The following is a 26556-nucleotide window of genomic DNA, read 5'->3' as shown; positions in this document are numbered from 1 at the left end:
GTCAGACCTCTACAGCTAAGATTGTCTGAGGTGAGAAAATTGAACTGTTAATCAATATGAAATAAGGTTCTAAAATTCAATGGATTGCAAGCAAGCAGGACAGTGAACAATCTGTAAACCAGGCTATTTGAGGAGTGGGAGTGGTTGAAAGAGCTGAGAGCGTTTAGCTTGGAGACTAGAATTTTAAGGGGAGACATATTGAAAAGTTGTGATAAGGAACATATAGATTTGCTCTGCTTAAGTTTTCTGAAGCAAGGGTAGCAATGAGAAGAAAACACCCTTTGGCCACAGGTAACGAGGATCTTTTCTACAGCTGAGCCCTCTAGTCCTAGAGTAGGCCACCTCATGAGATGAGCAGTCATCAAGCAGAAACTGACAGGCTTTCTGCGAGGGATGGTATAGAAGAAACATCTTGATCTTTAAGAGTACTTCCAATTTTTCCTCTATAAAGCCATCTTTTAATAAATGTGGAACTTTAACACAGTGGTTTATTTTAAAAAGAAACTAATTTAATGGATGCCAAACAAGATAATAGAAACTTGCCGAGAGTACACACATCTGGTCGACCCGAGTTCAAAACCTCTAGGTACCAAAGAATACCCGCAGTGTAGAAGTTAAACCCTTAGATATCTTGAGTTGGCTGGGATAAACTGGGTAATGGCCCTTTGGTTCCAGAAAACAGGTCTTCAGATTTTATTTTTGAATGTGTGAGCAAGAAGTCTTGGTGCAGAACTCTCAGGGTTAAGGGTTTTCCCAAAGCTCCTTTTGCCAGATCTGTCCATGTCTCAAAATACATGTGGTGCGCCCATTTATCATCAGAGAGAGATTGTGGGGCGTCAGGTGGTGGCCAGGTCAGCCCTCAGGACTTTTCACACCAGCCAAGCTCTGAATCTGGAGATGAAGTATCAGAATGTGTTCTGTTCCAAAGGGACATGAAGTTATTTTTAAAATCTTAGCACCTGGGAGTTACTTGAGGATTTTCAGAGCCATTCTGTTTGGCTAACATTAAATGACACCTCTCCAAAGGCATGCAGTTGGATGCCAATGTTTTTCTTTGATATAGGATTTAATGAGGGTGAAATCAAAGAAAAAGTTTATTCCAGAGAGATGGAAAAAAGAAAAGCAGTATGTAGAAAAAGGGGGAAAAATGATATTCATTTCTTCTCAGAATAGGCAATAAGATTCTTGGTTCATAAGAGACTGGAGATTCTTTCAGCTAAAATCATGGCAGCTGAAGGAGAGGCTCGTGAAGATATGAAATTCAGACATTTAATGTGGAACTTATTATCTCTCTCTCTCATGGCACCATCCACAGGCTGCTTGCTTCCTGCTAGCTGATTGTTTCTAATAATAGAGATGAACCCTTTGAGAGCAGAGACCTCTCCCTCAAACATCCCACATTAAATAGCTCTGGAAGGCCAGGTGCTGACACGGCCTGTCATTAGGTCGATCAAGAGACATTGTGATCTGAAGCATTCACATTAAACTTTACAGTCAGACTTTTGCCCCTGCTCTGTCTACTCTGGATCCCTGAGTTCTTCTAGTTATGGGACCACAATTCATTTAAAGTTTTAGCCAGATTAACTGCCACTGCAAGTTTGGTTGCTGAAGAGGGACAAGTTATGTCTGGCACAAAGTATGGTCTCAATTAAAGTTCGTGAATGGATGAAGCTATATACTCTGCAGTTTCCCTGGGAAACCTCGCCTGCCAGCATCTTTCCCTCAGCGCTGTCCCTCTCACGGGGGCTCCATTAGGCGGAGGGCAGCTCGCAGTACCTGTGTGTATGGGGTCAAAATGGAATACGTTGAGACTGATTTTTAAAGACTTCCAATTAAATCAATTTATAGTCACTCCTGGTAGTTTATAATCCCTTTGTTTGAGAAGAGTGTAGAAGAAACAGAAGGGAATTCCTCAATTTTGCCAAGATAAAATTTGCTTTTACTAAAATTTTGTGACTAGGAAGCAGAATCTTAGAAGCAGTTCAGAGAAGAACTTTTAAGAAGGATCTGAAATTAGGGCTTGTGAAGAAAAGTTAATGGAACTGGGATGAGTTTTGCCTACAGGAGAGAACATTGCTGAGTAACCTAATACTTATAAAATATATTCATTATGTAAAGAGCCTAAGATGAAATGAACCTAGACAGTATCATAACAGAGTTCAGTTATCCACACTGTATATGTGTCATTATGTTATTATAATTTTATATTACTGGACTCTTGGGGTAGCACAGTGTTGAAGAAAGTACTCTGAATTTGGGGTCAGGAGAACTGGATGCTAGGTATTTTCCAGGTTGGTCACCTACCAGTTGTGTGACTCTTGAATTCAAGTCACTTAATGCTCTAAGACTCAGTTTCTTCAGCTCTAAAATGGGAGAGAAACAGGAATTGTTCTACTTGCTTCATGGCCCTGTTCAGAAGGTTAAATGAGATTATGGCTATTAAAGCTCTTTCTTATCTATATAGTCCCAGCCACAGGCACAGCAAGCCCCAGTGTTCTTATACAGTTAAGTGTTCTTAGAAAATTCAGACAGGATGGACACTGTGGGCACTCCATCCCCAGAGGTCTTCAAACACAGAGTGTCTTCTGGTCTAGACGTCCGAGCCACAGACTGTCTGAGGACAGGGGAAGGAACCAGGGAAGGACACTGGGACCTGGCCAAACACGTGCTCTTGGTTTAACTTTCCCCCAAAAAGTGAGTCCTCCTGTTGTTTTGATGTAAGTTGACTTGTTTGGCCTGACTTCCTGTTGCTTCTCTGCTGAAGATACTGGAGATATTTATGTCTGGGGTAGAAACGATTCCCTAGAGGGCAGTGTTTATTGATTTGTGATCAGACAAAGCACTGGGCAGAGTCTCTCCTTTGTAGAACATAAAGCTGCCCTTCGAAGTGCCCTCTGACTTATCCAGAAGGGGAACTATGATGGTCCTGGGTGTGAATGGTCAGTCTTCCTTATGGAAAGATGAGAAACCAGGGAACATGACAAGGAGGGACCTGAAGCTGAAGATTTTTTGAGGAAAACTAGACTGATAACCACTACTCCTTCCCCTAGTACAGTCTCTTCGTGTGGCCTTTCAGTGGCTTGAAGAAGCTGCTATACTGGTGAGCATAGAGACAACAGGCTCCACAAGTGAATTGGGAGTGAGGGGAAGGTGAATAGAAGAGAATAATAGAATTTTGGAGTTCGATGGGAAGCAGTCATCTTTTACCGCAACTTCCCACCAGATGAGGAATCTTAGAGCACCTCAGGAGCACCAAGGCCGCTCGCTCACTGTCTGATTAATAGGCCACCTCCCAAGAAAGCCTAACCTGTCCTTGGTCGGTACAGGCAAGCCTTTGGGAAAACAAGCTCCTTTTGTGGTGAGATCTTTCTCTTTTAAACTGCACTCCCTGGTCTTCTGTCATTTTAGAGGATTCTAGACCAAATCTGTTTTCTTTTACTTAGCAGTCCTTTGAATATCTGAAAAAAGACCGCACAACGTACCCTATTTTTCCTCTCTGAATTAAATCTCCCCCATTTCCTCCAGCCATCCTTGAAAAATATGTAGTCCAGACACACAATACCCTTCTCTTATATACATGGCAGTTTTATAAAAGTTTCCCTTCCCCTATCCTGGAGGGTACAGGGGACCCATCTTTTGTATAGTTTGTAGAATGAGAACTATCTCTTATATAAAGAGTTAAGACTTGAGTGGTGGGTCTTATGATTGGTTCACTCACTGAGATGAGAAGCAGGAACCTTCCCTGTATCCCTGGATGCCTAGACTATGCCTGCTTGGTGGCCTCAGAGGTGCTTCCTGTGCAATACCTGACATGTCCAAGTGCTGAGTTAACATGGAGACACCCTTTCAGATTTCAAGTATTTCCAGCCCTAATGGCAATTCTAAGAGAAAGAGAATTACCCCATGTTCCCTACTAATCAAAAAGCTTGCCAACATCTCCCTCCTCTTGAAACCCCAGGCCAAAATGCTCAACTGGTGGCTTGAATGGTACACTGACTTGCTCTGTATTCTCTTCTTGGTTCCTCCAGACAGGAGCAATTATAGGTTCCCCTGCTCCCAGAGCTTTCCACCCTCTCCTGAGCTAATATGACTTCAGGCTGCAGCTAGGAATTAGCAGACACAGAACACAGAATCGGACTCCAGAGGCTTATAAAAGAGAGAGGGAGACACCAAAGGCTGAAATCACTTCCTAGCATTTCCTTTCATCCTTTCCTGCAGAGTCTGCTGCACTGAAACCACACCCTTCCTGTGGGACCCCCCGCCATCCCAGAACCACTGAGGGCTCTTGCTCTTAGTAGTAGTTACTGAGTAGATGCTGGACGTGGCACTGAACGTGTACACGACAGTCCCCGTGGAGCACCTACAGTCCAAGAGGGCACAGCGCAGGGTCAGAGCCACCGAGGTCTAGAGTGGGAGAGCTTTCGATCAGCAGTGGTTTACAGGACAGGAACAGGTTTAGAGATGTGAGGAAGGGGCCCCAAATTCCACAGTGAAGAAGCAGTGTGAGAGCTGGAATCCAGTTCGGTTGACTTCCAATGCCAAACTCTCTAATACAATATACAGAGGGTGCCAAAAAAATATATACATATTTTTAAAAAGGAAAAAAAGCCATTAAAATTGTAATAATACATACTGATAACAAAAGATGAATACAAGTCATGTTTGACTTCTGCAATGACAAGAGGTACTCAAAGTGGTTCCCATCAGCGTCCAAACACTTCTGATTATGGCGAACTACTGCTTGAGCAACGTTGACCAAAGCGTGCACTTGTATAGTTTTTTTTTGGCATCCCTGGTGTGTAAAATCATACGTGGTGTCTATACTTATATATGTATGTGTATGCATGGATATGTGAAATTTTCATTTGTAGGAGGCTTCCTTTCACTCATATGCTCTAATTTGATTCTCACAAGCACCATATCTGACAGGTAAGGGAGCTGAGGTTTGATCACAGAGATAAATGGTAGCAACTCGATTCATATCCAGGCCTTCTGATTCTCCTCCCTCTTCTTCCAGTTGCGTGACATCATTATTTGATCGCAGTGAGTGTTATCAAACCACTCTTTCGGACCCCTGTGGGATGAAATTCTCTTTTTCCCTGTCCCTCTCTCCCATTCTCAACAAAGCTGTAACACAACTCCTCACCAATACAGTAACAAGGTGCGGTAGAAGACAGCATAATTAGAAATGCGGCATATCAGTAGCCAGTGAGAGTCACTTCAGTCCCTCTTTAGGACGGGTATAGGTAGAACAGGGACAAGGTATGGCCAGATTCAAACATCAGAGGAGTAATCCTGGAGGCACAGAGGCAGAATGGGGGAAAAGGGTTAGAGGCCTGTGCCCTTGGTTGGTGGAGAAACAAGCTCATAAAAGGATGCCACCCTCTAACTACCATCTCCTCATGTTTCATGGTTTCGCATTTATGCAATTCTTATGTCTTTTTATCATAATCTTAACAAATGTCTTAGCAGCACATTATCTTAAGAATGTGAGAGGATTCTGCTTTTGAAAAACATTCTTAGAACAGTTGTTCCCTTCTTCTTCTCCAACCAGCTAGAGTTCTAAGTCAAGGAAAAGGAAGAAAATAGGCATTTACTGTGTACTTGCTATGTCAGTAATTTTACATGGATTACTTCATTTACCCCTCTCTACATGAGAAGCTTTACGGAGAAGGAAACTGAGTCTCATAGAGATCGTATCACTTGCCTAAAGACACACAGCCAGCAAGTGGCAGAGCAGGGATTGCTACCTTGGCCTGGCAGACTAGGCATTTGGTCAGTTCCTTCCATGTGGTACACATGGTTTTCCTGACACTGGGCAGACTCACCTCCTAATCTTTGGTTCCAGAGGACGCTGAATTTTTACAATCACTGCTGAAGAGCCAGCCCTTCTGCCAGATGTGACTTTGCAGGTCATTATTGAATGGCAGGGGGAGACTTAAACAGACTCATGGTCCTCAGAAAATCAGACCCAGGATGAGAATTTTAGAGCTGGGGAGGACCTTACCAAATATACAGCAACTCTTGAATTTTGCAGGTAAGGAAATTGAGGCCTAGGGATTAGGATTAAAGGATTAGCCCAGGTCATGTGATTATTTCATGAACCAGAACCTAGTCTCCTGCCTACGATGAAGACCAGGAATTCAGTACACCAGTCATGAACTACTGGGAGGTTAAGAGAGGGGATAAAATACTTACGAGAGTTCTGCTGATCTAGATAGGATGGAGAGGAAAGAAAAGTAGAAGCGAGGTACACGTAGCCAGAAAGCAGAGCCAGAACCTGAACCAAGACTGCACATACAGTTGCAGGGTGGGCTAAAGAAACTCAGTAAGTGACTTCCCAGATTGTGTTTTGTTCTCATTGCACATACAGTTGGAAGCCAAATGCAAGCCACCAAGGTTGCAGTGCAACAGCGAATAATTATAGCGCAAATAGTTGTGGGCAGCTGTGGGAGTGCAAGCCACCTGCTCCAAGTTTACAGCTTTGTTAAACTTGGTAAACATTAAAAATGGAATGGGAACGTTCCCAGTCTGTACAGCATCCCTTACCCTTCCTGGGAGGCCTTCCTTGGGAAGCTGGGGTACCTTTACCCTTGACCAGGCCCTTCTCATCACGGCCTAGAGCTGCTTTCTGTTGGTAGAGGTCACTGTCGTCAGTGGTCTCTAGTAGAGACTGATGGAAGTGGGCGGTATCACGGAGTCATATGTTTATAGGTTTCGAAGGGACCACAAGTCCCCAGAATATAATTTCTCTCCTGTTTCTCAGATAAGAAAATTGAGATCCAGAGAGGTAAAGTGCCCTAAGTTACAAAGTTAGGGGCAGAACTGACTCGTGAGCTCTGAACTTCTGACCCTTTGGTCAGGGTTTCTTCCTCTAATTCCCACGAGGTTTGAAGATGATGACAAACAGGGAGCTATAGCATTATAGAACTTTACTCCTGGAAGGGACATGGTGCTCAACTGCCAATGTTTTGGGTTGTCACATGACTAGGGGTTGCTATAGGCATTCAGTGGACAGGGGCCAAGGATCCTAAATAGCTTCAAATGGGATCGTTCTGCACAATGACTCTGAGGCCCAAGAGGACCCTCGTTGAGAAATATTTGTCTACTATTCGGCTTTACAGTTGAGGAATCCAAGTCTAGAGACAGAGCGGTGCTGGACCAGGGTCCCAAAGGAAGTCAGCAGTGCCCTGATTGTATCCCACCGAATTCCCGAGTTAATCAACAGTGAAGGGGCGATTGCAGCTCCCTCCCCACCCAGCTCCTGCTACACTTGCGCTTAAGCTATTTCCAGGTCAGCACTTACTTGGACTTCAGGCCCTCCTGTCCATGGGGCTGCAGCAGATACTGGTGCACGAGCTTGTCCCTGAGAGTCCCAGCCAGTTTGATTTTCTTTCTTGATCGGTGCAGGTTGATGATAAAAAGTGTAATGGACCCTCGAACATAGTTGTGGCTGAGATCCATAGAGAGAGAAGAGAACAAGATGGAAACAAAGTGGTCTGTTAGATGCTTCTAAACAATTCATAGACCGCATGAGACAGAACTACCCCAGGAAAGGGCACATATTATATGGTTGCTGGCCACCCTAAACCTTCAAAGTCAGGAAGGCCTTGTTATTGCAGATGCCTGCAAAGGAAATGCCCACTTCCCACCACACTCCTTTTGTTTTTGTTTACATGTATTGCAGTGGTTTGAGAAAACAAAATCTTTTACTGAGTATGGAAGTAAAACATGCTCATTGCAAAATAAATAAATAAATAAATAAAATAAAATAAAAAAGGAAAGGAAGAAAAATATAGAGAAACACAAAGAAGAAAAAGAAAATTTCCATAATCCAAGTATCTTGAGCTATAATAACATTTTGGTAACCATCCTTCCAGCATTTTTCAGTTTATTAATTTGACAAATATGTACTGTGTACATGACACAGACACACATATTTCTCAATTTTTACATCACTGACATCACATTGTTCAGTTTTTTCAGTTCGTGAATATCTTAAACATGTTCCCATGTTATTATGTTATTATATAGTCTTCTACTTATAGAAGAATGCTAAATTTATAATCATAGAAATGTAACACAATTTATTTAACTACTGTCCTCCTTTTGGGGACTTAGGTTGTTTTCAATTTTTTGCCGTTACAAATTATGTGATGAAGGACTTCATTGTACACATTTGTACACATTGTACAAAATTTTTTGCACATCATGATTATTTCTGATGGATAAAGTCTTAAAGTTGGAAACATTAGGTCAAGGGGAATACACATTGCATGAGTCCTCACCAAATTGTCTAGTTCATTCCTAGGGGGTGCTCGGTGGACAATTTCCTGTCCCTGCTCTGTTGAAGCCTAGAGTGACCACATGATTGGCTTTGGCCAGTGAAATGTGGGTGGACATGTTAAACTCACTGGGCAGAAGCTTTAAGAGCCAGGTTGCTTTATTGACTTGTATCCTGGAATGAAGACGATGTGGAGTAGAGCTACCCCTGAGCCATGACAGAGGAATAGTGTGAATGAGAAATACATTTTCTTATTGAAAGCCCTGGAGATTTGGAGGTCCTTCATTATCATAGCATAGCCTTACCTATCCTGACCGACACACACATTTTGGTAATATTGGTATTAACTCTCTAAAAAGCTTGTACCAATTTGCTGTGATTAATTATGTCTGAGAGCACCCATTTCCTCATACCTTTGAGAACACTGGGTAGTAACCTTTCTCACCTGAGAGATGATAATGGGATGTCTATGTTGTATTAATTTGTACTTTTTAAAAATTCACACTGAGGGCCAGCATTTTTTTCATTGGTCTGCCACTTCATTTCTTTTTTTGGAAACTGATTGTTCACGTCCTTTTCCCAATTTCCTATTGATTTATAAAAACTATTTACTTATTAAAGATGGTGACCCTTTATCTGTATGTATGTTGCCCAATTTCCCCCAATTTTCTCTGACCAATTCAGTTTGTTTACATTGTATTTGATGTCTAAAAGTTAAAAGTTTAATTTAGTCAAATGTATTGATCTTTTTGATTTCTGCTTTAGCTGTTTACCTACCCCAAGATTATAAAACTATTCACCATTTTGGAATCCTTTTAAACCAGTACAGGATGTTCAGAAACCTGGGAGAACTATATGCCTACATGGCCTTTTAGCACGCATCAACAGAACTATAATGATTTCCTTCTCTCTTGTAGGAAAAATGAGTGCTTCTAAGGGGTCCCTGAGGGCCCCATCTGGATGGGTTAATGAGAGGAAACAGAAAAAATGACCTGGTCCTGCCTTCAAAGGAGGAGTTCAGAGAAACTCTACATCAGCTCTGCCCAGAGGAAACTATCATTCCTTGCAGACACAGCACGCCTCGGCCTTTGGGTCACTCCTCTCTGCTTCTAAAGGTGCTAATTAAGAGTGGAATGACCAAGGGCAGGTCAATATGATAACTTGGATTGTTTGTTTGTTTTTAATACTACAGTTTCCAGGGCTCATCCCTGGAGATTTTGATTCAATCCATTTGTGACTGGGGCTGGGAATCTGTATTTAAAAAAAAAAAATCTTTCTGGGATATTTGGCAGATGAGTTGGGTTTGGGAACCACTTGCCCAGAGCAATCCATTAAGGTTAAGAGAAGAATTACCAAAGTATATCCTACTGGCTGTGCGTCAGATGATGTTTTTTGCATGTGTAGAAGGGCACATTACTGTCTTCAAGGCTTTTCGGATGCCTGCTTTGATATTCTGATAAATTATCCAATGACTCTTCTATCTGGTCCCTCCTCCTCCTGTCCTTCTTCTCAACCCCCTGAAGTTTGTGAATTAGCTTTTGGAGCCTAATGAGTTAGGTCAGAAGAGAATGCCGATTTATTTGAGCACACTTGTGTCATCAGAGCTCTGAAGAAAGATATGCCAGCATTTACCGTCATTGAAGAACACCAACTATCTTCCATGGGTGGGCTTTAAGCTTAATGTAGCCGTTTGCAAAACTAAGGAAGACACCATTAACTAACTACAGGTGCTGTGGGTTTCGGAGTGTGAACAAATGCAGGCATGCCTGGGTACCAGTTTTGCCGACTGTGGCAAACCCTTTTGTTACCTGCCATCAAACAACCTTCTCAAAGGCCAGCAGGGGATGGGAGAGTGAGCCTTGGGCTTCACTTGTGAGTTTCTCTCCTGCAGAACCGGGCAGAATGAGGCCTCAGAGTGCAGAGGAGAAGGGTGGGGGGTAGGGAAGTGGCAGGTGGGAGGGAGACCTGCAATCACAGCCTCGCTCCAGGGAAAGCTGTCTTTTCAAGCTGCTTGGAAATGGTCTGCTTTCCATTTACAGTTCCTCTGGGGGAGACAAACCAGTACTAAAAGCTGGCCCAGAGACCAATGTGCAGAGGCTCTCACAGAACAACTGAAGCCACCTCAGGTAGGCACTGGCATTAAAGACTGCCTCAGCCACCCCATTCCCTGCTTGGCTGATGGGCAACGGTGTTAAGCAGGGGCCTTTCGGCTGTGAAGACACATTCTTGGGTGGGGAATGCAGCACCAACCTGGACGTACGGTGTTGATATCAAGATCCCTGAAGAATGTATATTTTCTGCCCACAGAAAATTAATCTTGGAAGAGTATCCAATCCCTAAGAAAATGGGGTCTGACTGAAGGCATGGCCTGCAGGCAATTAGTCCAGGTGGTTTTGGGTTCTTTCAGTGAATGTCCCCTTTTGTCTGGTAGAACATCTGTCTTGCTCCATGTCTCACTCATGGTGAGACTTTTTCCCCAGTAGGGAATCCACATATCTGGAGTTCATCTCTCTGGCTGTTCTTTTGCCTTCTGACATCTTCTCTGTGTTGCCATGGGAGGAGGAGGAAGTGAGTCAGGGAAGGGAGGCTAGAATTGGAATATCCTGGATGTAAGAGGTGGGGAATGTCACATGGGGAGGTACCTCTTGACTTCCAGATAAAAAACAGTCACTGTTCTAGAAATGTCTTCAGTAAAGCTGGGAGATAGGAAAGGGAAAGGAGGACGATGCTTTAGAATCCATCGTCATTCTCAGTGAAAGTCAGAGTGCTTGAAAACTGGGTTGGTCCACTGTCTCCAAATCTAATTCAAAGTTTTTGGGTTTGGTAAAAGTCAGGCCATGTTTTGCCAAACATTTTTTCCCCTAATTTCAAAGCCCCTGTGTATTTCAAGGGAAATTTAATCCACATGTTTCTGATTCATTTACACTTAACTCATCAAAATATTGTTTTGTAAGAGCCATTTGATGTCCAAGAAGCCTCAGGAACCTTTTTTTATGAGTCTGAAAAAAAATTTCTTCTGAAAAACAGGAAGTCATGTTTTGCCAATAATAAATGAACTTGAACCTCAAAAGGCTCAAGTTTGCTTCAGTGTTCACCAGATTCCAATTGGTTCTGAACTTGGCTAAAGACCTCAGCTCTCCTCCCTCAAAACACACATTGTCTCAGCAGAATGGTTTAGAAAAAGGTTTTTCCCAGTCAAAGCGTATTTGTTCTCTGAACAAGAAGACCTAAGGTGAGAACTGCCATGCTGTTCTAATTTGTTAACTCTAGAACAGAGAACAGAAAAGCACCTGCTGCTGTTGGTTGAGCATCTAACTTTGTCTCCTAAATCAATAATAAAAGACAACGCTTTTCTAGGTCAGAAATGACCCACAATGCAAGAGAGTGTCCTGAGAGACAGTGAGGTATTCAAGTAGAGGTGGCATAACTGTCAGGGAGATCGTGAAAGGAATTCCTGTGTTGTGTAGGACACTGGGCCAAAATATCTCTAAGGGTTCTTTCCACCTGTAAAACTCTTTGCATTATTAATGGTATCACTTGCATAGAGGAGTGATACCATAGGACCTTTGGGATTCAATATGATAATATAAACGCAAATTACAGGCAAGATGCTTGGCACATAGTAAGTGTTCCATACACACTGGAGTGCAGGAGTTGTGTTAATAGGTACTTTATTTGGGTTTTTCTACTGGTAAATTTATACTTTCTCACCTAATCCCTGATTTGACCGAGGTTATATATTTTCAGAATATCGATCAAGACTGAATAGTGTTAAGTCAACATACCCACTCTGGCACATTTCTGTGACCTTGACCTTGTTGGCCACAAATAAATTAAGTGAATCACTAGTGCTTCCTCATGACTGTTGTGGAGAATGAGGGGGCACAGGGAGGGCACATGGCTTCCCAGAGAGATGGAGCAGAGACACTTCTCTCCTTGTGCCTACCTGGCTGGGGCACTTGACACCCACTGACATGAAGGAGACCTGCAACCTCAGCCAGTGCAGTGCATCCATTCAGGGTTTTCAAGGAGAAGGAGGAATGGCACTGACAGAAGCATAGTAGCATCATTTCCCCAGAGAGGTTCTGGAATAACTCCCCATAGGAAGTAGAGGAGAGCTGATGATGTAGAGAATAGTGAATCTAGATGACTTTGGTAATTTGTCTGAGACCTCATGCTAGTGCATGGTACAATTCTTAACCTCTCCATCACACCACTTCCTTCTGGATGATGAGGTGATATCAAAGGTAAAGGAAGCTAGAACTGTAAGTCAGCAGTAATGTCTTAATGCCCTATATCTGCATTCATTCATTCATTCATTCATTCATCAAATATTTTCTGAGATCTTCTGTATGCCAGTTGCTATATTAGACACCAAGAATACAAAAACAAATGAGACACTGACCTTAGTTCATGGTATACTCAGAATATTGGTGACGACTTCCGTGAGAACCTAAAGAACTTCAGAATGAACACTGGGATGAGAGCAGGTGGGAGCCCTCTGTGAAGACACTCAAGTGCTCTTAGGCCCCATGCTATTGACATTTTCCCTCCTGAGTCTTCAGACATAGTATAAAGGCCACAAACTGATGTGCTTCCCCAAAGAGACAAAAGGTGCCAAGAATAATTTTCCTGTCCTGAAGCTGGGGGTCCACCTTTTGGGTGGTTACCTTAGGGCCAGGGAGGAGACAAGGAATACAATGTTTCCTTGTGTGGTGATCAGATAACTTCAGGCCAAGGCCATAAAGCAGTCACTCTCTGTCAGGTATTGGATTGAGCTTCCTGTTGAGCAAAAGGGATGTTGAAAACCTCTGGCCTCTGCCCAAACCAGCCTCCTCTCATCCACAATAGGTACTTGTATCTACAGACAAGACAACTGGCCCCTGGTTCCCTGTGCTCAGAGTGATTCTTTGAAAAATCTTATCATGATAAATTAATTGGCTTGGCTCCTCTCTCATCAAGGAAGGGGAAGGAGCGTCTGTTGTAACCTGACCACTGGGGCTCTTTGTGCTGTCCACTGCCCTTGATCAGGCCCCTGATGGGCCGGTTGGAATGAAGGTCTGGCTGGAGGCACTTGCTGACTCCTCCCCTCTCCTCCACCCCCCCTTCCCCGCCCCCAGGGTTTCTTTGCATTAAGAGAAAGAATTCTCGTTTTCCAGGGCTGCCTACTCTGCTCCTTAAACAGGAAATGATGTAAGAAAGCCAAATATGGTCTGAGGAGTTTTGCTTTAGGCTGTTGTTAAGTTTTCACCTTACAATCCTCATGTTTAAAATATTTTATCTGCCAAACTTTATTTATTGATAATTCATTTTTCCTGTTGTTTTAAAGACAACTCCAATGACAACCAATGCTTCAGATCCCAAAAGAGAAGGATAGCCACACATTCCCACGCTGAGCTGTTGTAGGTCCAGCCCCCTAAAACAGGAAGCCTAGATTTTATTTAACTTCTTAACCCTTAAAATAGCTGAAAAGGTTTTTGAAATATTGAAAATGTCTCTAAAGCTGGCATGACTATATTTAGGCACTCCTTTCATCCTGGGGACCCCCAGTTTAGGATACCCTGGTCTGGGGCTAAGTTTTTAGTGGTATAGCTCTCCCACATGTGTCTTAGAAATGTCGACTTATTTCTTCAAGCTCTGCTGGCGGATCATAGAACCAGATTCTATATGTCTCACCGTGGTTCAGCCAGAGGCACACAAAAAAGTCTCTCGGGCATTACATCAACTGGTACAGAGAAGATACTCAATAAAAATTTGTTGAATGAAGAAGTAAATGAACAAGTGGCATGTATTTTTAGGAACGTTTTATGAATAAATCCTCTAAATGTGAGAAAAGGGTTTACTTGGCAAAAAAGCTATTTATCAGAGATCACTTGAAACCCGTGAAGAGCAGGTAGTGTGAGTGATTCCAGAGGCAGTTTTCAGTAAGTGTTGAAGGAGTCCCAAATGGCATGGAATTCTAGGAGGGGCCCAAAGCCTGAAGCCCCGTGAGTGGCTTTCTGTGCCATCTGTGTAAAAACTTACTTGTGGTGGCTTGTGCAGTGAGCGTAAATCCTTAGTTTGTCCCGGATCACTCGGCCTGGCCGCGGCTTTCGCTGGAGCCCAGCCACGTGCACGGCCAACACTTTGGGGCCGATCAGACGCTTGTAAAGGAGAGAGAGCCAGTAGTCCTGAGGAGAACAGAGGCAGACAGTCAGGGAAAGATACATGAATACGCATGACAAACACACAGGCCAGACGGTATTTCTTAGCAGGAGTACAGTGAATCTGGACCAATGTGGCTGTAACAAATGAAGGGTTTATCCTGGGCTGACAGTGAAGCCCGCACTAAAGTGCCCTTTGTCAACTGACCAGATAGGGAAATGGAGGTGAGGCAGACCCAGAGCAGGTCCAAACAAACGAACGAAAGTTTTTCACAAATGAAATGACAACCAGTCGGGGCCCTAAGTCTTCAACTTTCTTTTGCTTTGACTGTACTTTCATACTGGTTTATGGCGTCTGTTTAATTGCAGAATGGAAGATTTCCAATTTTTAGGACTGCCACCCAGATGAGAATCCAAAATGTCATCCTCCAGATATTGTCCCTGAAGATGACCAGTGCGGTGCGAGGGAGATGAGTTTCTCCAGGCAGGAGACTGGAGTCCTGCTTTCCAGAGTCAGAAACGCAAAGAGAAGAATGTTTGCAAACCATGGTGCTAATTCTGGGTCATCCTCAGAAATTCTAAAATTAAAAAGAATAATTCTAAACTAAAGAGAATGTGATGCTTTTAATTATTCCAGGATCCATTTGGAACTGAATAATAAATATTCAATCTGTCATCCATACATATTTTTGAAGTTACAAAAACTTATTCACCGCCTTAATTTGTACTGTATTTGCTGTTAGCATATCTCATTTGTGTATTTGATTCAAATATAAAATTTGCATTTGTAATGTATTAGTGCTAATCACCTATTACGGGGTAATGACTTCAGCGTTTATAACTCGTAACACAGGGCTTCCTAATTTGTCCAGGGGCTTTCCCCCTCCCCCAGTTCTGGAATTCGGGGAACATTCTATTCAGTGCCTGCTATTCAAGGTCTTAAAGACATCACCCATGTCTTCTCAGCCTTCATCTTTCCAGGTAGAAGCCTGTCAATGATCTTTTTATTTATTTATTCTGTAGCCATCTATAACATCAGCTGCTTAAAAACGTCTGGTGAATTGCATACATCAGAACAAAGTCTCAAAGCCCCTTTGTCACCAGAATAGCTCTAAATCTGTCCTGAGTGCTGAGCTCGAAACTTTGCCAGACCATTTACCTTAATTAACTTTAAATGGCCTTAGGATGGCTTTTAAATACAGTCTCCTAATATTTAAATTGGCAAATATTTAATCATTGTCAATCATACAGATGAAGAAAATCTCATTGGTTCAGTTGTCTCTTATTATAATTTCTGTGTTTTTGATTATTACTCTGTGATGTGTTTATCATAGTCACCCATATTTCCAATGGGATGTGCACCTTTTTCTTACTGATTTGTAACATATCTTTTAATATTAATGGTAAGAATCCTTTAGAATATATATGGAGCAAACATTCTGTCCAAGTTTGTAGTTTGCCTTTTATCACTTTTCATGAATTTTTTTGACATGGAGAATTTTAACAATTTTTATAGGAAAATATATCAATCTTTTTTTCTTGATTCGTTCCTTTTTATTTTTTTATTAGAAAGTCCTTTCTCACACAAGTTTCAGATAAATATTAACTTACATTTTTCTAGTTCTTTTTATATTATCATTTTAAAATGTAACCTTTTAGTTCATTGAAAAATATTTTGGTGTATGGTACTAGCTTTATTATTTTCTGAATAATTTACTGGTTGTTGTAGCATCATATAGTGAATAACCTGTCCCTAAGCCCATCATCTTTATGACATACCAAGTTTCATATATATATATATATATATATATATATATATATATATATATAGTATTATATATTATATATGGAATTATTACATATACTATATATATAATTACATATATCATATGTATTTCATTTTAATATATTTACATTTATATGTAGATATGTATTATATATTATGTTATATTAATATAAATATGTATTATATATTATATGCTGTATTATGTTATATAGTATATGATACATATTAAATATATGTAAATATATGAATATATCATATATCTTTTATGTTATGCATATCATAATATACTGGTAAGAAATGTTATATTTATATATAATTCTGTGTCTGGATCTTCTCTTCTAATGAAGTCTCCATTTCTATATCAGTTTCACATCATTTTAATGATTATAATTTACATTTTAGTATCTACAGGTTCAAGTCCATTTCATTATAATTTTTCTTTCTTTGTTCAAATTTTCCTTAAATTAGTCATATCAATTTATCTTCCCAAATAAACTCTGAAATCACTTTTTTTGTAGTGTTCGTTGTTCCAGAGAAGTTTGAGGGTAGCATAAATTTTATTCTATGTTTGGTTAGCCTGTTTATTTTCTATCTTTTGTGTTCTGCCAGGATGCTTATAAGAGTCATGTTTTTATCCTTGATTGATATTTGAATTTTTACCAGGAATGTGTCAACGTGGGTTTCTGCAGTAATCTGCTGGTATTTTGGAGTGCTTTTGATAAAAAATACTAAGGCATTTCTTCAACCCATGAGAATGTATTTTTATATATAACTTTAATCTTATTTCCTTCTGCTCCAATCTCTGCTTTGGGCGAGTCTGTTAGATCTCCATCTTCAATTCCGCACATGTGTCATCTCTTTTATCATTGTTTTTTAATACTTTTGTTTTTTCTTGGCAAGAGGATGTCTCAGGTTTGTCCTGGACATTGCATACCCATTTTCTCCAGGATCATTTCTGTCATTTACTATGTCCTATGAGTATTTTAATTGTTATTACAATTTTAGTTTCCATGTAATCTTTTTTTTGTCTCATTTAGCTTACCTGATTGACACTCATTAATTTTTGCCCCCATTTTAAGTGTACTATGTATATATCTTCCACATACAGGAGAATATATGTAACTTACATGACAGTTCTGAAGCATATCAGAAACCATCATCCACCTTAAAATCTACCATAACACCCACACTGTTGCATATGGTTATACAATTCTTCCCTTTCCCATTTTTCTGCTTTTCATTCCCTTGCTTTATATTTTAGCTTTATTCTAAGCCGTATATTATTTAACTTGTTAGCTTTTAAAGAGTGGTGTCATGCTGTATATAATTTTCTGTGACTTACTTTTCTCACTTAACATTATGCTTCTAGGATTCATCCAGGTTGTTATATGTACTTATAGTTCATTCATTTTCAATGTTGTATGCTTCATTGTGTGAACATACTACAATTTATTTATCCATTCTTCTGCTGATGGATATCTGGGTTGGGTCCAGATTTTTGCTATTATGAACAATGTGGCTTTCCACATTCTTGTTCCTATTTCCCAAGACATGGGTGAAGAAATCTGGAAAAGCATTCCTCCTACTGATCGGAAACCAGCAGCAGCCTTGTCACTTGTGTGCTTCTTAGAAATTACATACTATATAATACATCTTAAATATATGTAAATATATGAATATGTCATATAGCTTTTATGTTAGGTATATTGTAATTTACAGACTTTATCACAGATCTATTGAATCAGAATCTCCACAGGTGGGAGCCCCAAATTGCATGGCTCTCCAGGTGATTCTGCTGCTCATTCAAGTTAGAGAAACACTATTCTAGGGTAATACCTAAGAGTGGAATTGCTGTGTGCTACCCAGGTATACAAATATTCAACTTTATAGGACAATGCTGAATTGTTTTCCAAAGTGATTACAATGATTCCAGCTTATACTTCCTTCAAGCAGTGTCTGTATGAGGTCCCTTTGATACACATCCTTGACAACACGTTGTTTTCAGACCTCTTAATTTTTGCTAGTCTAGTGGGCATAAAATGTCTAGCTCTTTTTGTATATTCAGAAGTCCTCCCTCATGTCTAGTTCATAAAGATATTTTATACTTTAAAACTTGTAATTCTTTTTTCATTAAGTCTTTAATCAATCTGGAATTGATCTGAAGCACGGGACGAGGTAAGTATCTAATTGCGTAGTTTTCCACATCGTTTATTAAATAGTCTCTCCTTTAGTGATTTGCAGCACCCTCTGTATCATATATCAAACTTCCATATATTCATGGGTGTGTTTCTGAGCTCTCTATTCTGTTCCATTTTTCTGTCCCGAACAAATACACACTGTTTTAATTACCATTGTTTTATATGTGTCTTGAAATCTGGTAGAGATGTCATCCTGTCTCATCCTTTAGGAAGGGCTTTGCTACTCTTGGACCTTTACTCAGTCACAGCCACTTCAGAATCAGATTATCAAATATCTAAACAAAACCTACTGCGGCTTTGGAATTTCATTGAATTCACAGATCAAATGAAGAGAATTTACTTTCTTTTTTTATATTAAATCTTCCTATCAAGAAATATGAAAGGAACTGAAAAATAAATTCCTTCCAGTCAGGCATCTGTCTTCCCTCCCTCTTTCTCTCCCTTCCCCTCTCCCTCCTTTCTCTCCTTCCTTCTTTTGAAAGAGGAAGTTCATAATCATGTATTTTTTTTCTATTGAGAAAATATTCTAGGTCATTTATAATAAAAACAAATCTTGAAAGGAGAAGAAAACATGGAAGCTTTCTCAGTTCAGTGACTGAAATCAGAAAACATTTTCTTTTTACAAGATTTCTATTCACCATTTAGTAGTAAGCATAGCAATAAAGACAATCCAGTGTTAAGCTCTAAATTTGCTCTGTTGGCAGATTCACTGACTTTCCTTTTCTAGAGAAAGCACTTTCAAAGTGCTTCTACATCTCTTTTCTCCCTGCCTATCATTTTGGTATCGTATGAAAACTTTGTGACGGATCTCTTCACTTCCACTTCCCAAAGTGTACATGAATGGACAAAAAGCCTTCGTTTCCGCGCTCCACCCCAAATCTCCTCCCCCCTCACCCCCAGAATTCAAGGATAAATGTGCCCAGGTAAAGCATGTGATCCAGGCAATAGCTGTGTATTTCTTTTATGCTGCAGGCAAATGTTTGCTTTTCATTTTTTAAAAATATCTGTTCATATTTAGGTCATATATATTGTTTAAGCACTCATACATTTGCAATAAAATTGTGTGTATAGGTATGTAAGCAATAGGTTGATAAACACAAAATTTAGGATAACGGTTGCCTTAAGTGGGGCAAGAGGAAACCAGGGAATGGGATATGAGAGCACGTACAGGCTGATGGGAGTTATTGGCAATGTTTTAGTTTTGGGCCTGGGCTGATGGATTATTTTGCTTTAAAAGTAACATGTAGGCCTAGACAATCTTTTGAATGTGTCAAATAATATATTAAAAAGATAACAAAGGATAATTATGTCTGCATGGTTTATCAGAGCTTCCTTTCTGAAGATGACATCATTGATCCACCCATATGCTGGCATCTCTGTTACCCAAAGAGAGACGGGTCTATGGTGACTTGTTCTTTGTTTATCATCTCTTTCCTCGGGAGAATAAAGTATTTTGGCTGGTAAGTCAGTTGAGGATAGCTTAAAAACCAAGTGGGATATGAAATTTTCAACTTTATTTAGCTCTGTGCACCATTTTCAGATTCCCCTCTCACCTTGTTCTTCTCCCAGTTCCCTATTTATCCTTCTGTTTTGAAAACTCCATCCTCCCTCTCTCACGGTCCTTATCTCTCCCTCACGTAAACCAGCTTTGAGCTGACAAATTATGTTTCCTCTCTTCTTCCCTCCCTCCCTTCTTCTTCTTTTTCACTCTTTATTTTACCATGAACATGTGCCATTTATATAATAATAAATAAAATTAAACAAATAAAATTATCTCTAGGTATCTCTTAAGGAAATGATATAAAAAAGCAGAAATAATTATGCATAAAACACATAGGAAAGAAAAAAGAATGCACATACATCTCCAACAACAACAAAAAAAGACATTGTATGAAAGATGGAATATAATGAGAAGTTTTCATACAATAAGAGTCATCAAGAAAGTATCTACCCAGAGAAATCCAAAACTCTAATTCAAAAAAAATGTATGCACCCCTACATTTATTGCAGCACTATACGCAATAGCCAAGACATGGAAACAACCGAAATGCCCATTGGTAGATGACTGGATTAAGAAACTGTGGTACATTTATACAATGGAGTATTACGCAACCATAAAGAAGAAGGAAATATTACCATTTGCAACAATATGGATGGACCTAGAGAACATTATGTTAAATGAAATAAGTCAGACAAAGAAAGACAAATACCATATGATCTCACTTATATGTGGAATCTAATGAAAAGAATAAATGAACAAACTCATCAGAAACAGTCTCAGAGACATAGAGGAAAAACTGAGGGTTGCGAGATGGGAGGGGGGGTGGGGATAAGGGAGAAGATGAGGGGATTAGAAAGCACAGTCGGTACCACAAGATTGCTCCGGGGTCACAAAAGTCAATTTGGGGAATGTAATCAATAATGTTGTAAAGATTTTGTAGGGTATCCGATGGACACTTGTCTTATTAGGGAGACCACCTCAGGGATGATGTAGATGCCTGATCACTGCACTGTACACCTGAAGCTGAAGCTGAACAATAATGAATGTCAACTACAATTTTACATATATAGTTACAAGAAGCGGAGTACAGCATTAGGAATAGAGACAGTGGAAATGTAATGGCTGTGTGCGATGTCAGGGGGGTAGTGGAAGGGGGGAGGAGGGTTATCACTGTGTGAGGGATATAAATGATAAATGTCTAACTATTACATTGTTTGGTGCACCTGAAACTAATAAAAAAAAAAAAAGAAGGAAGGCAAACATAATGGCTTTTTACATCAATAATAAAAAAATCCAAAGCAAGGAATGACTGCAATTTTCAAGGGACAATGAGAGACACAGACAGACATTCTTTAAGTGTATCAGACATGAGAAGAGGTTGAAGAAAAATAGTGCCCATTTATTAGTTGGAGAGGGAAAACTAATAACAGATGACACTAAAAAGACAGAGGTTTTAAATCTTTTCTTTTTCTTTAGTATTTGTCAAAAAGTCAATTGTTGTGTGAAAGCTAGACAATGCAGTATATGGAGTAGGTTGAACCAAAATAAATGGGAAAAGAGAAAGAAACTGACGGAGGGTCGCAGAATTTACTGGATTAATCGCTGAACCATGTATTCCTCAAGGTCTAAGATTGCTTACCCATTCCTACAGCCTGTGCCTCATAGAACGCCTGGCCTAGAGGAGGTGTCAGAACTCAATTACAGAATGTGTGCCACGTTTAAAGTTCTGAGTGAGGCTAGGGATACAGTGGGGAATAAGACAAACATAGTCCTTGCCATCATGAAGTTTATAATCTATCAAGTAAGACAGTCCTTAAGCTAATGAATGAGTTAGGCAATTAGTTAAATTTTTTTTTTTTGCATGAAAGAATTTAATGATTTTATTTAGTTTTAATGCTATCAGTGCTCCAGTTGGATGCTTCTTCTTCTTCTTCTTCTCCTTCTTTATTTTTTTAAATTTGGCAATTAGTTAATTTTGATACTGCTAACAGTAATGGAGGAATTTATGAGATCTAACAGAAGATGTGACCCAGTCTGGGGGAAAGGGTAGTCAGGGAAGGGGTGTCTCATGGCGTGACATTTAAGATTCGAGGAAAAGACGGTGGGGATAGGAAATGTCTTGGGCAAGAGAAAGAACTTTTGCAAAGGCTCTGAGATAGGAAAGAGTTTGGAATGTTTGAGAATCTGAAAGCAGGCCAGTTTAGCGTGGAGCTGCTTCTGCGAAGTGTGCACGTACTGAAGTGTGACAACAAAGGGACAAATGAATACAAAGTGAGAATGGTAGGTCCAGTTCATGCAGACCTCGGGATTTTAGAATTTATCTTAAAACAAATGGGAAGCCACTGCAGAATTTTAAGAGAGAAAGTGACACTATTCAATTTGCATTTAGCAAGTTGACTTTCACAGCTGTGCAGAAAATGGATTGGAAAAAACCATTTAGGAGGTTAGTTTAGAAGAAACATGATGATAGTTTGATTAAGTGGAGGAAATTAGATTAGAGAGAAGAAGAGGGATTTGAGAGATATTTGGGAGGTAAAATTGATTGGACATGGTGATTGACTGGATATAGGACATTAAACAGGATTTGTGGCTTTCTAAATACTCAAATCCTTAATTCCAGAGGATGGGATAGCTTTTGGCAGCACAGCAAAAAAAGCAGTATTTCCCTTCTCTCCTCAATCCACCTCCCTCTAACCCAACCCCCAGCCCACGAAAGCTCAGTGAGATCAAGTTCTGCCAGGGACAAGTAAAGAACATACCTAAAGAAAACAGAATCAAACAGAGCGATAGTAATAACTAACAAACCTGTATTTGTTACGTCTTTCCTAATGTGTCCCTGAAATTTAGTTCTGAAGTTTCTTGTCATTTTTCAGTACATATGAATTCACTGCTTATTTTCGACATGGTTTGTTTTTACCCACTTACTTCACGATTTGTCACATTTACTATTAATATTTCCACTAATAGAGCTGGACCAAGGGGTCCTTGCTTTGGAGAGCTCTGGCATACTGTCAGCTGCACCCCTTTCCATGGGGTAAGAAGTCCACAGAGCCAAGGGCCATGCCTCTTTGTGGATCACGTTCTGAGTCCCCATGATACCGGAAAGCTCTGTTCAGATAGTCCCTAACTTGTTGGCAGGACCTGCATGGACCTCGACCTGGAGTCTGGCTTCCTGAGAGAGCACCCTAGCTCAAGTGTGCACGACTAGGCTGGAAAGGTGCAAGGGGCAGTTAAGGATGGAGGGTGAGCAGGCATCACACCAACACTGCATGGTCATGAGATGCTCGATGATACACTAGAGAACTCGGGGTGGGAAGGGTGTTCTGGGCTGTGGCCCAAGGCTCAGAGCAACCCAGTGAGAGCTGTGAATGCATTCTTTCATTCTACAAGCACACATTAGAAGCCTGGAAAGTTATTTATTATATCCAAACCTCAGTTTCTCTACAGAGGTTTAATGAGATAATATACCTGGAAATGTCTACCATAGCGGCTGATATACAAGTATTTAATAAATGTTGCTTATTCTTTTCTTGATTCCTTGAAAGATTTTTTTAGCCTCCTGAAAATAGTCATATTATAGCATGCACACAATTATGGTCTAAGTTGCCCCAAAACATAACTGGGGTGTGTGTGCGCGCACACACACGTGTGCATGTATTGGAAAGGTTAAAGATCTGACTATGGAAATTTTGCAGTTGCTAAAAATTGTATTTGAGAAGACTATCTAATGATGTTAAATATGTTTACTATATTGTATGCAATCTCTAAAATAGGGTGCTCTTATTTTGGGGGAGAATAAGTGTCTCTCTGTGCCATTAAACTTGAAGGGCACACGTGTAAAGGAAAACAGTCGGTACCTCTGAGCAGTACCACTCTCCTTCGAGTTCCTTGAAAGGCCCATGCTCCCACACCTCTGGGCCTTGGGAAATGCTCTTCCCTGCCTGGAGCGCTTCCTCCACCACCTCTGCCTGGTTGACTCTCATTCTCTGGGTTTCCGCCTAAGTGACACTTCCTTTAAGACGCCTCCTGAAGTCCTCAGTCCTGACTGGGGCTTCTCTTGTACGTGGTCTTGTGGATCCTGTGGTCCCTCCCTCTTAGTAGTTTTCATACTGTGCTAACTGCCTCTTTACTTGTGTGTATTCTCCACTTGACTCTTCAAGGACATTAGGGTCCATGTTTGCTCATAACAGTGACAATGACCATTTCTTGAGTGCTTAATGTGTGCTTCACATGCATCATCTCACTGAATTCATGAAACAATCCCATGAGGAAGCACTATTATCTGCCCTTTTTACAGGTGAGCATACTGAGGCTCAGAGATACAACACAATGTACCTAAGTGATAGAGTTGTAGCTCTCGCACCCAGCCCGGTGCCTAGATATATAGTATGTGCTTCGGAAATATTTGTTGAATGAATGAATGAATATACTAAAATTATGTAGATAAATCTCACTTCTGCAGTTCTCTGAATCTATAATTAAAAAGTGCTGTTAGAATTACGAGTGCTAGCCTGATCAAATGGGTAATAAATCAATATGCAGCCAAAAGGGGGAAACATCTTATCTCACTGATTGGTGAACTCACTGTAAAGCTCCCGTAAAAATTCAGAGCCACTGCTCTTGGAGATAAAAATCAGCCCCATCCTCTCTCCTCCGCTGAATGTTTCTGTGAGAATCAGTGAAATAGAGGCCACACTTCACTGGCTGAATTAGGCAGAGGGAAAGGCAAGAGGTAAATGCACTCCTGCTTGCCTGAATGGCCCCCCCCCATGCCCCCGAGATGCCCTGTACCCCTCTTTGCTGAATTTTGAAGACCTGAGCAGAACCCGAGACCCACACTGTGAGGAAGGGCCTGGAATATGAAGAATTAACTTGGGACAAATGTAAGAATCAATTGAGCACTGCAGTGAAAAGAAAAGGAGCAGGCTGCCCAAAATCTCAATTTTAAGTTGGGATTCAGCAAACAGAAAAGTAAGTGATAAGAAAAAATTCACTGGGTTTTCCCTAATTCTCTGAGAATCTATGAAATAATATCCTACCCTCAGCTCCTGCTAATATTTGGTCTTTGACTACAGTTCCTGACACAGAGCTCCTAAATCTTGTGGAATTTCCTGCGTGACAGGAGCATCTTTTGTTCTAATGAGGTTACTTTGTTGGGCTTCTGGATGGGGGCTGGTCACCAGAAAGACCCAGCATGGTTAGAAGCTTGAAACTTTCAGCTCCCTCCCCCATTCTTTGGACAGGGGAGAGGGGCTAGAAATTTTGTTAATAACTGATCACCCCTCTATGATGTAGCCTCCACAAAAATCACAAAAGTACAGTGTTTGGGGAGCTTCTGGGTTGCTGAGCACATCATATGCCAGGAGGGTGGGACCCCCCCAACTCTACAGGGACAGCAGCACCTATGCTCTTCTGTACCTCGCCCTGTGTATCTCTTCATCTGGCTGTCCATCTGCATCCTTTTCACATCCTTTATCATCCAATAAACCAGTACACCTTAGTGTTTCCCTGAGTTCTGTGAGCTGTTCTAGCAAATTACCAAACCTCAGGAGGGACTCATGGGAATGCTGATGTACAGCAGGTGGTTGGTCAGCAGGAGCAAGGACACCCTAGGGCTTACGACTGGCGTCTGAAGTGGGGGCAGTCTTGTGGGACTGAGCCCTTAAGCTGTGGGATCTCATGCTGGCTCCAGATAGGTAGTGTCAGAACTACCAACCTGAATTAATTGCAGGACACCCAGCTAGTGTTGCATAGTTGGTTGGTATGGGAAAACCCCCACATATCTGGTGTTAGGAGTATTGTGAGTGTGGCAGTAAAAGAAAAAAACAGTGAGTTTTCCCTAGATAGATTCCTGGTTCCAGGCACAGTTACTTTTTATCTGGATGCAGGGGAATATTCTAGGAATAATGCCTTCTCTAGAATCCCAGGGTCCTGGGAGAAAGTATACCATTTCCCTGATCCTAAAATCTAGAGCAGGGTCCCTCAGCCTCAGCACGATTGGTAGCTTGGGCCTGATGATTCTGTTTGGAGGGCTGTCCTAGGATATTTAGCAGCATCCCTAAGGGAGATGAGACAGAACTCAAATAACTGGCCAATCACAAGAGAACAAGCAGAGGATAAAGTATAGATGGGACAAAAATGCAGGAACAAGATAGAAAGAAAAAGTAGCCCAAAAGGACAAAGGTTAAAATAAAAGTGAATAGTGATACTTTTATGTAAAAGTGGGGGGCAGTTCCCTGTGTGCAACAAAGTCTTAGAGAATCAGGCCAAGGAGAGGGACAGAGAAGGGTCCTGCCTTCACTAGAAATGAATGCATAGATAGTAGGAAGATTTTTGTCTACATACCATCATCATCATCATCATCAGTCATTATTTGCTGAGCACCTGTGATGCACTAGACACACAGAAATAACTAAGGCGCCGTCTCATGCTTTGAAGAGCTCAGTCTAACTGGCCAAAGCCAATACGGTCTCTCAGTAGAGTTTCTGAGCCGACTCTGAGATCCCATCTCTCCTTCCTTCACTGACTCACCCTTTGGGTGTTGGTAGGCAGACACCCAAAGGTGTTACAGGGGGTGCAAGCCCCTGTAGGTTTGAATAGATCCTTTTTCTCCCCAAACTTGCCCTCTTTTGCCACCGAAGACT

The 26556-nt window shown here is 40.9% G+C and overlaps 1 protein-coding gene across 1 annotated transcript in view; it reads right to left on the bottom strand.

Annotated features, from left to right (window-relative positions):
* Window positions 1-26556, bottom strand: part of HPSE2 (heparanase 2 (inactive)) — a 520430-nt gene that overhangs the window by 13332 nt on the left and 480542 nt on the right. Inside the window, exons 10-11 of the mRNA XM_033130730.1 lie at window positions 14309-14454; window positions 7307-7453 (exon numbers count right to left, since the gene is read on the bottom strand). Coding sequence (XP_032986621.1) covers window positions 7307-7453; window positions 14309-14454 — 293 coding nt within the window. The remainder of the gene's footprint in view (window positions 1-7306; window positions 7454-14308; window positions 14455-26556) is intronic.

This window comes from Rhinolophus ferrumequinum, chromosome 16, assembly GCF_004115265.2.
Source record: "Rhinolophus ferrumequinum isolate MPI-CBG mRhiFer1 chromosome 16, mRhiFer1_v1.p, whole genome shotgun sequence".
Taxonomy (NCBI): Eukaryota; Metazoa; Chordata; class Mammalia; order Chiroptera; family Rhinolophidae; genus Rhinolophus; species Rhinolophus ferrumequinum.
This window is presented reverse-complemented; position numbering and strand designations above follow the sequence as displayed.